Source organism: Penicillium cinerascens, assembly GCF_028974065.1.
Source record: "Penicillium cinerascens strain IBT 15544 chromosome Unknown scaffold_4_segment0_segment1, whole genome shotgun sequence".
Lineage (NCBI taxonomy): Eukaryota > Fungi > Ascomycota > Eurotiomycetes > Eurotiales > Aspergillaceae > Penicillium > Penicillium cinerascens.
The window spans coordinates 265,408-277,568 of record NW_026695298.1 but is presented as its reverse complement, the minus strand read 5'-3'; the positions used below and the strand labels follow the sequence as shown (position 1 = coordinate 277,568).

The 12,161-nt window shown below is 51.7% G+C and overlaps 6 protein-coding genes across 6 annotated transcripts; 2 read left to right on the top strand and 4 right to left on the bottom strand.

The window, feature by feature from the left end:
• Positions 1-35: 35 nt before the first annotated feature.
• On the bottom strand, positions 36-1,109 carry N7498_009195 (guanine nucleotide exchange factor SDO1; the record flags this gene model as incomplete). Its single annotated transcript, XM_058456251.1, has 2 exons — positions 36-982; positions 1,043-1,109. 2 exons carry the CDS (start codon positions 1,107-1,109, stop codon positions 36-38), a joined length of 1,014 nt encoding a protein of 337 aa, XP_058303150.1.
• Positions 1,110-1,567: 458 nt separating this feature from the next.
• cp3 (carboxypeptidase C PRC1) lies at positions 1,568-3,349 on the top strand (the record flags this gene model as incomplete). Its single annotated transcript, XM_058456250.1, has 2 exons — positions 1,568-2,131; positions 2,184-3,349. Exons 1-2 carry the CDS (start codon positions 1,621-1,623, stop codon positions 3,347-3,349), a joined length of 1,677 nt encoding a protein of 558 aa, XP_058303149.1. The 5' UTR covers positions 1,568-1,620.
• Positions 3,350-4,049: 700 nt separating this feature from the next.
• On the bottom strand, positions 4,050-4,893 carry N7498_009193 (40S ribosomal protein uS13; the record flags this gene model as incomplete). The annotated part of the gene is made up of 3 exons (XM_058456249.1): positions 4,050-4,347; positions 4,602-4,767; positions 4,890-4,893. 3 exons carry the CDS (start codon positions 4,891-4,893, stop codon positions 4,050-4,052), a joined length of 468 nt encoding a protein of 155 aa, XP_058303148.1.
• A 1,226-nt stretch (positions 4,894-6,119) lies between these two features.
• On the top strand, positions 6,120-9,050 carry N7498_009192 (uncharacterized protein; the record flags this gene model as incomplete). The annotated part of the gene is made up of 1 exon (XM_058456248.1): positions 6,120-9,050. The coding sequence occupies one exon, from the start codon at positions 6,120-6,122 to the stop codon at positions 9,048-9,050; it is 2,931 nt and encodes a 976-aa protein (XP_058303147.1).
• A 626-nt stretch (positions 9,051-9,676) lies between these two features.
• On the bottom strand, positions 9,677-10,887 carry N7498_009191 (peroxidase). Its single transcript, XM_058456247.1, has 2 exons — positions 10,711-10,887; positions 9,677-10,565 (listed from the first exon to the last, which is right to left on the bottom strand). The coding sequence occupies exons 1-2, from the start codon at positions 10,818-10,820 to the stop codon at positions 9,740-9,742; spliced, it is 936 nt and encodes a 311-aa protein (XP_058303146.1). The 5' UTR covers positions 10,821-10,887; the 3' UTR covers positions 9,677-9,739.
• A 608-nt stretch (positions 10,888-11,495) lies between these two features.
• On the bottom strand, positions 11,496-12,125 carry N7498_009190 (uncharacterized protein; the record flags this gene model as incomplete). Its single annotated transcript, XM_058456246.1, has 1 exon — positions 11,496-12,125. The coding sequence occupies one exon, from the start codon at positions 12,123-12,125 to the stop codon at positions 11,496-11,498; it is 630 nt and encodes a 209-aa protein (XP_058303145.1).
• Positions 12,126-12,161: the final 36 nt, after the last annotated feature.

Genomic DNA, 12,161 nt, shown 5'->3' with positions numbered 1-12,161 from the left:
CGTCATGTACATGATTCTAGGGGCAGTATATGCAATTAATCCTCATGTGTCACCGACATGTCCAAGACCTCGACTCGTCCTCGTCCGCGAGTCTCGTTGCCGACGAAATCGTTCAACGCTTTGTAGGCTCCTGGCTCAGCAAATCCAACCACCTCCCATTCATCTCCGCTGACTTCTTGTGATTCCACAGATTCAATGTAATTCAAGATCAAGTCCTTCACAGTGCCCGGCGCCTTGGGCGTTGCCTCTGCATCCGAAACACCGGCGTCAACATCGGAGTCGTCGCCCTTCTTCGGCTTCTTCCCGCCTTTACCTCCCTTCTTATTACCCTTTGAACCACCCGACGGGGCTTCCTTTTCTTTTCCGGATGCAGCACCCGGTGCGGCCTTGACTGACTGCTTCAAGAGTGAGACCGGGCAGGTAACACGGAGACGCATGCGTGCTCGCATCACGGGAATCGGTTGCCAGGCAATAAGGGCTTTCATGGCATCGAGTGCTTGACTCTTCGCAGACCTGTTGGAAGATACACCCGTCCACATCGGCTTCTTGGGTTGTGCCGGCTTCTCGTCTCCCGACGCGTTTGCATCACCGCCCGGCTGCTGTTGCTGTTGACCGCTAGCAGAGCTGAGTTGATCGAGTGCCTTGGAAATCATTCCTGATGTGTACACACGCTTCGTGGTGGGGTCGACCAGACGACCGGATACAATGTCCAGCACCTCCTTCTCGACTCGCTCTAGAATATCTTTACGTTCGCGCTCGCCGACTTGAACCTCGCCCTTTCGTAGAATTTCCTGCAACACTTCATCTTTTGGTGTGTCGGCACCAAAGGCCTTGGCGAGCTCTGCTGCCGGAGCGGTTTGCGCTTTCGATACGGACAAAAAAACGGTGGGAACTTGGAGGACGTTGTCGAGGTCTTTTTCGGCGCCGGATCGGTACTCTAGCAACTTGTTCTTGTAGCAAGCTAGCTCGAAGCGCTTTTTCCCTACATAACAGACCCGTCTTAGTGACATCATAGCCTCATGTCGTTCAGAATCGTGCATACCTTTCTTTAGTCGAACGATCGACACATTTGTGAATTTGATCTGGTTGGAGGGTTGGTTGATCGGCATGGCGGGTGAGAGTCACTAATGACCCAAAATCAAATCAAACGTCAAAATTTTAAAATGAAAGAAACAAGAGGGGAATTATTTGCAAGTTTCCTCACTCGTGCCTAGAAACCTCAATATCGTCTCTGAGTCAGCATTCCCACCCTGAGCCCCGTGACCGCACATGACTCAGCGGTGTCAGGTGACGAGGAGGCCCACCTGATTGGCTCCCGCTTATCGCGCTGGTTCCCGGTCCGGCGTCATCATCCCCAGGGTTCCCCGTTCCCTGCCTCCCCAACCTCCTCACCCATCTCCGATTGCAGCCCTCATCTTGCATTCATTCCTCAGCCCCTCTCACTACTTTTCGGGTATACTGTTAGTGTATGTTATACACCCTTTTCCCTGGCTGTCCGATTTAGTTCCCATCATGAGCGGTTACTGATAAGAGCTGCCGCCCAGACCCTAGGTACCCGCTTCTCATCAACAAGCTACCATTTCCATCACTGTCGTCGTTTGATTGTGTAAACCACCCATCATGAGACTTCTTCCCGCCACCGTGCTGGTGGGAGCTGCCTCTGCGGCAGCCCCGCCTTTCCAGCAGGTCATGGGCGTCCACCAGGAGCAACTGGAGGATGTCGTCAGACAGGGCTCCGATGCCTTCAAGCATAGTTCGGACGTCTTCTCGAAGCCTCTCGAGCAGCTCAAGGACCACTTCAATACCCTTTCCGGTGAGGCTCGCGAGCTGTGGGAGGAAGTGTCGAACTACTTCCCCGGCTCTATGGATCACGCTCCCATGCTCTCGCTGCCCAAGAAGCATACCCGCCGTCCCAGCTCGCACTGGGACCATATTGTTAGCGGCCAAGAAGTCCAAAGCATCTGGGTCACAGGTGCTGATGGCACTAAGGAGCGTGAGATCGACGGCAAGCTCGAGGCCTATGATCTGCGCGTGAAGAAGGTGGACCCCAGCTCTCTTGGCGTTGATCCGGATGTCAAGCAGTACAGTGGTTATCTTGATGACAACGAGAATGACAAGCACCTGTTCTACTGTGAGCTGACCCCCCATATTATCTCTTTCCATTCGTTCTAACTTTGATCAAGGGTTCTTCGAGTCTCGGAACGACCCCGAGAATGACCCCGTCGTTCTCTGGCTGAACGGTGGTCCCGGCTGCTCTTCTCTTACTGGTTTGTTCATGGAGCTTGGCCCTAGCTCTATCAACAGCAAGATCAAGACTGTCTACAACGACTACTCGTGGAACTCCAATGCTTCCGTGATCTTCCTGGACCAGCCTGTCAACGTTGGCTACTCCTACAGCGGCGAGGCTGTCAGCGACACTGTGGCCGCCGGCAAGGATGTCTATGCTCTCATGTCCCTCTTCTTCAAGCAGTTCCCTCAGTATGCCAAGCAAGACTTCCACATTGCTGGAGAGTCCTACGCTGGCCACTATATCCCCGTCTTTGCCTCGGAGATTTTGTCCCACAAGAAGCGCAACATCAACCTCAAGTCCGTGCTGATTGGAAATGGCTTGACCGATGGTCTCACTCAGTATGAGTACTACCGCCCCATGGCTTGCGGTGACGGTGGCTACCCTGCTGTTCTGGACGAGCAGAGCTGCCAGGCTATGGACAACGCTCTGCCCCGTTGCAAGCAGATGATTGAGTCTTGCTACAACAGCGAGAGCGCCTGGGTTTGTGTTCCGGCCTCTATCTACTGTAACAACGCTCTCCTGGCTCCTTACCAGCGCACCGGCCAGAACGTCTACGATGTTCGCGGAAAGTGCGAGGACGAGTCCAACCTGTGCTACAAGGGCATGGGGTACGTCAGCGACTACCTCAACCAGGAGCACGTGCGGGAGGCTCTCGGAGCCGAGACTGAGGGTTATGAATCGTGCAACTTCGACATCAACCGTAACTTCCTCTTTCACGGCGACTGGATGAAGCCTTTCCACCGTCTGGTGCCTGGCCTGCTTGAGCAGATTCCCGTTCTCATCTACGCTGGTGATGCCGATTTCATCTGCAACTGGCTCGGCAACAAGGCCTGGACTGAGGCTCTCGAGTGGCCCGGCCAGTCCAAGTTCGCCGACGCCAAGCTGAAGGATCTTGTCATTGACCAGAACGAGCATGTTGGTAAGAAGATCGGCCAGGTTAAGTCACACGGCAACTTCACCTTCATGCGCCTCTACGGCGGTGGCCACATGGTCCCAATGGACCAGCCCGAGTCCAGCCTGGAGTTCTTTAACCGCTGGCTGGGCGGCGAGTGGTTCTAGAAATCTTTCCCTCCTGCGTGGGTATATCTGTCCCTTGTATGCGGTGGTGATAAATCGACTCTCATATCTTGTATACAATGACTGCAACGCAATGTTCTTGGAGGATTTTCGATGAATTAGGAGTATCTATTTTGCTGCTTTGGCCGTTTACAACTTTGCTCATGCTCAAAGGTATATATACTCAAGGACACTTTGAAGCGATATTCGGCGATATAAGTACAAGTGCACTATCCAGTAGGCGTAAAAGATAAATACAACTATGGCAACGTGAACGCGATGTCAGGAAGGAGGTAGCAAGATCAAGTAATCATTCGGCATGTATGAAAACCTACAAAACCTAGGAATCTTGCTAAGCGACCGAGTAGCGAGGCACGGGTATGAGTTCGGGAGGACTGCTGGGAACTTGGAACAGATGGCGGGACTCTTTACGTAGCATGCTATGTAGACAATACAGGAAGAGTGGTAGATGCAACGGCGAGTTGAACCGTTTGTACGAGGCCATGGACCAGATCTAAACTGGTCAAGCCAGATTAAAGAGAAAGGAAATTGATCGGTTCATTTCATATTGGTATGATTCATTTTCAATTTTTAGGACCGGCATACCAGTCCAGCGGGGATTAAGATCCCACGGATGCCCATAGAAACACACCGACGATAAAGGAATCCCTCCAAAACCCCCGAAAGCGACGAGATAACTGGTTTAGCCCTTCTTCTTGGACACACCAACGGTGCGTCCACGGCGGCCAGTGGTCTTGGTGTGCTGGCCACGGACACGCAGGCCCCAGTAGTGACGGAGACCGCGGTGGGAGCGGATCTTCTTGAGGCGCTCGAGGTCCTCACGAAGCTTGCTGTCCAAGCCGTTGGAGACAACCTGCGAGTCCTTGCCGTCGGTGATGTCGCGCTGTCTGTTCAGGAACCAGGCGGGGATCTTGTACTGGGTAGGGGTCTGGAGGATGGTGACGATGCGCTCGAGCTCTTCGGTGGTGAGCTCACCAGCACTGTATTAGAAAATATTGTCAGCATTCCCACTCGACCCTTCATTATTGTTCTGGCGAGAACTCTGCAATGTCTTGGAGTCTTCTATTTCTTTCCCCTCCCCCCTCTTTGGCGAACCTCCACACACACAAAATTTTTGTGTTGTGTCATCCACATTCTAACCGGTCATCAAACCGTCTTCACGCACTCCGTGCAGTCCGCCCTTGACTGAAAACATTGCAAGAGTTGCCAGGTTGTTGGATTGTATCGAACGTACCGCTTGCTGAGGTCGACATCGGCCTTCTTGCAGACCAAGTTGGAGTAACGGCGACCGACACCCTTGATCTGGGTCAGAGCGTACATGATCTTCTGCTTGCCATCAACGTTGGTGTTGAGCAGACGCAGAATGAACTGGAAGTTCGTCTTCTCGCCGGACACGAGCGCTGTAATCAAAAAAAGTCGACAAGTTAGCCTTGCATTTTTCCAGCCCAACTCCAGCAAAAAAAAGGTGACTGTGCTTCTTGAAGGCGAAGATGGTTCGAATTATCGTAGGGGGAGAACGTACACATAATGGGCGATGGGCGCGACGGGATCGCGATGGATTGTCGACAGAGGGATGGAGAGGAGGAAGTCTCGAGTGACTTTGCTTCCGTTGTGGGATCGGGTAATTGGGACTCTAGCCAAGTTGGGATTAGTGCGAATGAGGGCTCGCTTGATATGCGCTAGTCTGAATGGGGCTAGCTCGCATGCGCTGCAAAATTACTCCAGATCACATGACCTTTTTGTATGTATGGTAAGCCGTATGTAATCACGCACAAACGTGGTTCAAAGCGATTACCTGTATTTTACCCACCTCGTTGCTCGACCATTCGAGTCTTTGATGTTCCCTCGCCAAGTCACCACACCACTACGACGTTCTTTGTATCCCAGTGCGCTTTGATCTCGAAACACCGGGCTCAAGGCGATCAAGGATGTTTTCGAAATCTGTCCAACAGCCATTAGCCATGTACTGATATTGCCAATCAATGATTCGAGCGCCTAGCTACAAAAAGTTCCGACATGGCTCTCAGCTGCACATGTGTGCTTTTCGTCCCGTGGAAAGAATCCCGAAAAGAAAATCCCTAGTAGACCCCTCGATCTCAAGTCGGCCGTCCTCCGTGGAGCTCAATTTCTCTTTGCATACCCTTTAACCAATGCCTCGAAATTGGAGGTACCAGTCATCCTCGATGAAAGGCAGTCCGATTCCATTCTCTGCTCTCAATGCCAACTATTTTTAATACCGGTCTTTGTGCAGCCTTTTTAAATGATGACCAGAAAATTCAATATACTGAAACCCCACTTCAACTCTGATTCTTTGAACTATGGTTTTCAATTATAGTCTTGCGCTTTTTGCACGTATAATGCTAGGAATAGGCAAGCCAAGGTTTCAATTTTGGAAACATTCAGGTGCGTTCGTTGAAATATCCTCTGATCCAATGTGCCTTTCTCAAAGAGCCTGGGAGGGAGAGAACAGTTCCATGGTTGTCGTCCGATTCCATTCTCTTTGAGGCCTCGAACCCAATACACCTTTTCTTTATCCTATACTCGGCCCTGATCCAAGGAGGGTCGGACTTAAAGGGGGCTACATCTCTTCATTACATCGCGTTTTGCTTTCCATCTCAACTACTACAGCATTGACGACCCGGGCTAGCCCTGAGCGTCCATCCACTCTTTACCGGAAAACTATTACTCCCTTGTCATCCATCACACCAATCAAGAGGCTCATATATTGGTCCACAGTCCCGTCTACTCCAAAATGCCGTCTCAGAGTATTGTCGTCATTCCCAAAAACTTTTTAGAGAATGTACTTCAACTGGAGTCGCCGGAGCCAACTGAGCCACTTTATGACTTGAGCAAGCTTCCTGACCCCCCTGAAGATTGGCGGTTCTTGGGAAGGACACAGAAAGATGTCTATTGGGCCCTTAAAGTGCCCATCATAGAGGCATTGATGTCGCATCATCTCTGGGGCTTCAAATGCTACAAATATGCAGGTAAACCTACTAAGAAGGAGAAGATACTGGTCTTATTCAAATACTTCTACTACATGCAAGAAGAGCATCTCCCTCGGAGTTGGGATGAGGTACTTGTCTTGACCCGGGACGCTGGTCCTCGACTATTGAAATGGAGCCTCGATCCTACTCCGGCTCCCGTGAGTAAACTTTACCCGGAGTTGCCCCCGAAGTCGTCCAAAAGGCTGGCCGGGAGTCAGACATGGGACCAACCCCCAGACGCGCCAGCCGATATGGCAAGGACTTATCTTGCGCAATTCCGATTCTCTGCCAATGAGCGTACGGACCTACCTGGGAACCCAATTGCTCAAACGAGCTCAATCAACAAAGATGATGGGAAAAGTCCTGCAACATCTTCAAGTCATCCACCCAAATCAAAGAAACGAAAAGTTGGACGACCACCAACATCCTCTCCCCCCAACGGTAGCTCCCCTTCATCCAACTTACCCGGGTGGGGATCAGGACAACATCTTCCCTCTCAAGATCCTTCCTCTGGGAATGGCCCTTTTCAAGCTGGTATACCTGGTCCTGGTGGCAACCTCCCATGTGTTCTTCCAGCGGCATTCGACCCGGGTCCTATCAGGGAAGCAATTGAGAGAGCCATCATGAAATATACATACCGCGATCTCGAACGTCACCCCTCTGCACCATACAAAGGGCCGATTCCACACAGATTAGCTGAGAGGCTTGATGATCTGGCAATTGTTCAGTCTGGAGCATTCCCGTCTATTGACAGGGTCAAACTCAACTTGAACCTTGAATTTGATGAAAACGGCTATGCATTCCCGTATCGTGGCAGGGGGCCAGTTTGCACTGGTAGATCTTGTGTCATAGATTGCACTATAGTGTTAGGAAACTTGCTCGACGCCGGATGCACCGTCGCAGACAGAGATCGCACAGATGGCGAACATTTCACGGATCTTGAAGAGGCCTTCGTCGAAGCAACAAATATGAACTGGGATGCCTTGAGTGAGGAAACGTCAAAAGAACTTCGCGATTCCTTCTTCCGGGTACTGTGTACCCACGTCCCTAGCATCAAAATGGGCAAAGGTTGTCCCGTGTGGACGCCGTGGTCAGAATGTACGAAGAATTTCGCACAGTTCCAATTCCATTTTACCACTAATATCCATGAATGCCATTGCCAGAACAGCAGGGTTGAAGAATATTCACTGACCGGGCGAGTATTGAACCCTCTTCAATTACCCGGGGATCGCGACGGGGTGACTGTGGATCAGCTATGGCAACGTTGTTTCCCACTACACAGTCCGTATTATTGCGTACATTGTGGTTCTGGGCCCGAAAACGATGGTCCGTCGCTTTCCAAAAGAATTGATCAGCTTCCACTCCGTCTAGTGGTTCAACCGGAACAGGGCTCCAAAGTCATTCAGCACACTCGAGATCAAATCTTCGACTACGTGGATTCGCAGGGAAACCTGCAACAAGTAGTCTACCGCTGGCTTGGTGGTATCTATCACCGAGAGGAGCATACGCGTGTCTACTGGGGAGAGAGTAAGCGCTTTGAAACCCCCACCAAGAGTTTTACCATGTACGACAGCTCGCTGGCGTCGGGAACGATCATCAGCTTGCCGACGCCGGTTGATGAAGATGAAATTGTTCCCATCGAGTGGGTGCATGATCCGGATAACACCCCGATCTGGGTCTACGAGCGTGTATTGGACCCTGAAATATCCACCTTGGTGACAGCGGTCAGCACTGCAAATCAAATGGGCCAAATGGTAGAACAAAACATTTGGTTTAAATATGCACACACGCCGTGGAACCCACTGCCTGGACCTCCTCCGTTCAAGGAGGGCGAGCGGCAGTTGCCCTCGTTCGGTGATCATTTCCTCGACTCGAAGCGTCCCGACCCATTCGACACACTTCCAGATCACCTTTACGACGTTAAAATCCCCGACTGGATGTCTCTTGTTAACATTGATCCATCTCGAGATCTTATGGCGAAATACGGTCCCACGGAAGTGCAAACTACCTCGCCGATTCCGGACGACGTGCTCAACCCTGATCCGCCGTCAGAGCCTGAAGACGGGTTCGAGTTCAACACTGTACGCGGTGGTCCGCAGAGTTTCGCTGGACAAACGGAGCTGTGGCCTGCGGGCACTAAAGACGTCACTGGCGCTTTGGATTTTCCCGACCTCTCATCAAGGCTGAATTCTAAGAGGGGGTGGGACCGTACACGATCTGGCTCGGGCTCGGGCTCGGGCTCGGGCTCCAGTCGACCTTCCAGCGGCGGTTCTTCCGGCAGCAATCGTCCTTTCACCATCGGGGAATACCTCTTCAAATCTAAGGGGGGTAGGAGCAAGTCTAGAAGTAGGTCGAAGGAAAAGAAAAGTACCAAGGGAAAGAAAAGTATCCAGGAAGAAGATGTGGCCATGGGAGAAGCTCCACCCTTGACTCAGGAAGAGGAGGATATCTTCGCGACATTCACTACTTTAAACAGTAGCCACCGCGCAGTGTCTACCATCCAACCTGTCACAATTTGTCAGAAAAAGCGGAAGCGGCCCATGCGAATGCAGGTTCTCATCGAAAATGCTAAAAAGACAACGAAGATGACAAAATGGGAGGAAGGGACTGGGGAGGATGCCAGGAACAAGAAGAAACGGACCAAGACGGACAAACGGGGAACTTCAAAGCCAAAGAAAGTCAGATTTGAGGAGTGATCATACTATGTATGCCCTGGCATACGTGAACAGTTACCGGGGTACAGCCTGGGATTGAATGATGCTTTTGCTTTTGTATGGTGGATTTCGCCTTGTCCGCTAGTTTGGGTTGTCCTTGACTTTGCAAGGGCGCTATTTAGTGATTCTAATGATATTCAGATGCAATTAATAATGGGAATTGTCTGTATTTTATCGACAGGTGGACAGGGCCGATACTAGTTGTTGGGGCACTGTGCCAATCAGGCTCGCGCTATTAAGCAGCGAGTGGACTTCGTTTGTATAACACGCGGGTATCGCCGAGTCCGTGCGGAGGTGCCCCCTCATACCCCGGACTCTTCCCTTCACACTCACTTCCTCTTTCCTTTTCTCTTTCTCTCCCTCCTGAATTTCCTGCATCTCTCGGTCCTCTTCTCCCCACCAGCACAAAGCTTCATTCATGTGGAGACTGCTTCCAGGGTTGTAATTCTGAAGACTAACACACAGAAGCTAATGAACAAGACAGACGCCTACGCTATGAAAGGGGAGGTTTGTCAGGTAACTTTCGTTCATGTTCTATCATCTATTTACAAGTCCGAAGCAGGCCAAATACCTGAAGTCTAGATCTATCAACCCAAAGGGGGAATTCTCACGCAAGGAAAAACAACCCAAAACAAAACAAAACAGCTAATACAGAAGAAAAAGATGCACGTCTACAGACGAGCACGAGGCTCGCCCTTTGACTTGGACGGGCCGGTAGCCACGTTACTCTTCTTGGGAGCAGACGTGTAGCCACCCATCTTGTTGTCGGTGTTGGTGATGGTGCCCTGAGCATCTCGCTGGATACCCAGCTCAATGAGCTTGGCAAAGACCTTGGAGAAGTGGTCGAAGAACAAGTCCTTGTCCTTGGCATACTTTTCTACCCAAGGTGCAAACGAAGGATCCGTCTTAAGTGCCATGTCGGTCGGCAGCATCATCAGCGGTTCCTCGTCCTCCTCCGCATCAGGGTCCTCATACACAAACTGTGTCATCCCCGTCGCCAGCTTGCGTGGCTTCCAGTCAAGCTCGAGCAGCAGCTTGAAGAACGAGTTCGAGAACCGAGTCGGGTTCGTCACCCACGGTCCCTCGAATCCGCTACGGTCGCCGTGGCACCGGCCCAGGTTGTGTCCACCGGTCAGTGCCACGATCTCCTGGTCGTTGAAGCCCATGCGGTAGAAGATGAACCGCAGGTGGTCGGCGCCCTGGGTACCGTCGGGCAACCGACCCCGTGGCGGTACCTTGGAGTCGTCCACCATATCCGTCCGTCCACCCTGCCACGGGATATCCGGTCCGCCCATTGCCTTGATCGCGACTACGCCTGCCAACGTCCACAGGTCCGAGTACGTGATCCACGGGTGTTTCTCCTTGATCGGTTCCAGGAACGCCCGTCCGTGCTGCAGGCCCGCGTTGGCCGGATCGCCACCCTCAGCTTCATATCGCATACCAGCACCGTTTGAGCCACCGGTGTCAGACTCGAGGTCATAGGTGCCAGAGGAGTGCCTGCGGAGGAGAATCCGTCAGCGTCTGATGCTTCTACATGATCGGTTGCCGCGGTCGCTCGGGAGCGGGCCCCCGGCCGACCGGGTCGGCCAAACTTTGGTTCGCAGCAACCCAAAAAAAAAATAATATGACGAGGTCAACTTACCATGCCAAACGCACGAACACGGGTCCCAGACTGCCGTCATCATAGTCGGGTTTCTTCAGGGCAGCGGCGATGTCCTTGCGGACCGCCTCATAGTCCATGATCTTACTCATGTTCTCGGCCGATAACGTCGAGGCTAATCTTTGTTCACAAAAAGAGTTTGGGATAGGGACACAGGGACACAACACAACTCTATGTCGAGAGAGAATGCTTTCAAAGAAAAAAAAGAGAAGATGAGGCAGAAAAAGAGAAAAAGGGTCAGTCTCCCAGTGCCACATGAAGGTCGAAAGGAAGTGGACCTGCGGGTCGCGAATCAGCCAACGCCTACTCGCCGGCCAAAATGCCGAGGTTCCTTCGGGTGACCATAACCCGTCTATCAAATCCCTGAATGGCTCGAGTGATGTGACCATTGCGATATATTCCGATTTTCGGCCCGGCTCATCCACTCCCTAGGATCGATTTTCGTGGGTTCTTGCTCTGGGCGCCGGGGCTGAATCTCCTACGATAAGGGCATGAAGTCATTTTCCCCAATCAAATGCCGTCGGAGATAGACACGAATACCTCGGAACTTGGAAGCCGTGTCACGCCCGTGAGAGCCGCCCTTACACACTCTTTTCGGGTTATGTATTTCGTATTCTCGCACCGAGTGTTACTCAATATCTTCCTGGAAATAAGATGACTACTTTGTGGCTTTAAGTTGTGCAAAATAGTCTCACATCAACCTGGGATTAGACACTGCAACTGCGGTTTGTGAGACATGACTGAGATTCTGCAAACGACCGGAAACACTAACAACCCTCCTGTTTGACGCTCTCATCTTTCCATTCCTCATCAGGGTCTGTCGATGGCTCCAGGTCCCTAGCAGTTTGCTGTCTCCCTGAAGGAGGATGATTTTCTGGCCCCTCATCCCTCTCCTCGACCCTATTCTCCTTTCCTTGCTTCTTTTCCATGCTCAGGCGCAATAAGTCCTGCTCCCCCTGCAAAGCCACAATCTGCGCCTGTAAATCCTTCACTCTTTCCTTCAGTCTTTGAACCTTGCGATTGTGTTCCAGTGCCAGTATTTCCGTTTTTCGAACATATCTCCGGTATTCTTTGCGAGTCCAATGTCTCTCTTTCCGTAGCCGTCGCACTTTTCCCGCCAACGTCTTCCGATGTTGGACATCCGTCTCTTGGATCAATTTGACCACCTCGTCGAATGACTCAGTCATTTCCGCGTCCACGTTCCCTGCTTTGATGTGCTCACGCAAACACAAAATAAACGCTCCAATGTCGGTTGAGATTGCCTCCACTAGCTCTCTCTTTTGCTTGTCGGACATTCTCTCTAGCCCTTCGAGACGCATTGCGCAAGACCCTGCAGGAGGGATATCTGAAATCGTCGTCTCTCGCCGGTGGAAGCATTGTTGGATCTGGACGGACATGCCGTGTGTCGTTTGCGGGAGAATGATTGAATCACA

What these genes read in the sequence shown, in the direction of transcription:
- N7498_009191 (XM_058456247.1), bottom strand. Translation starts at nt 10,820, where the DNA reads ATGAGTAAGATCATGGACTATGAGGCGGTCCGCAAGGACATCGCCGCT. An exon ending in GTGTTCGTGCGTTTGGCATG is followed by an intron (nt 10,566 to 10,710) that starts GTAAGTTGACCT and finishes TCTCCTCCGCAG; the next exon opens with GCACTCCTCTGGCACCTATG.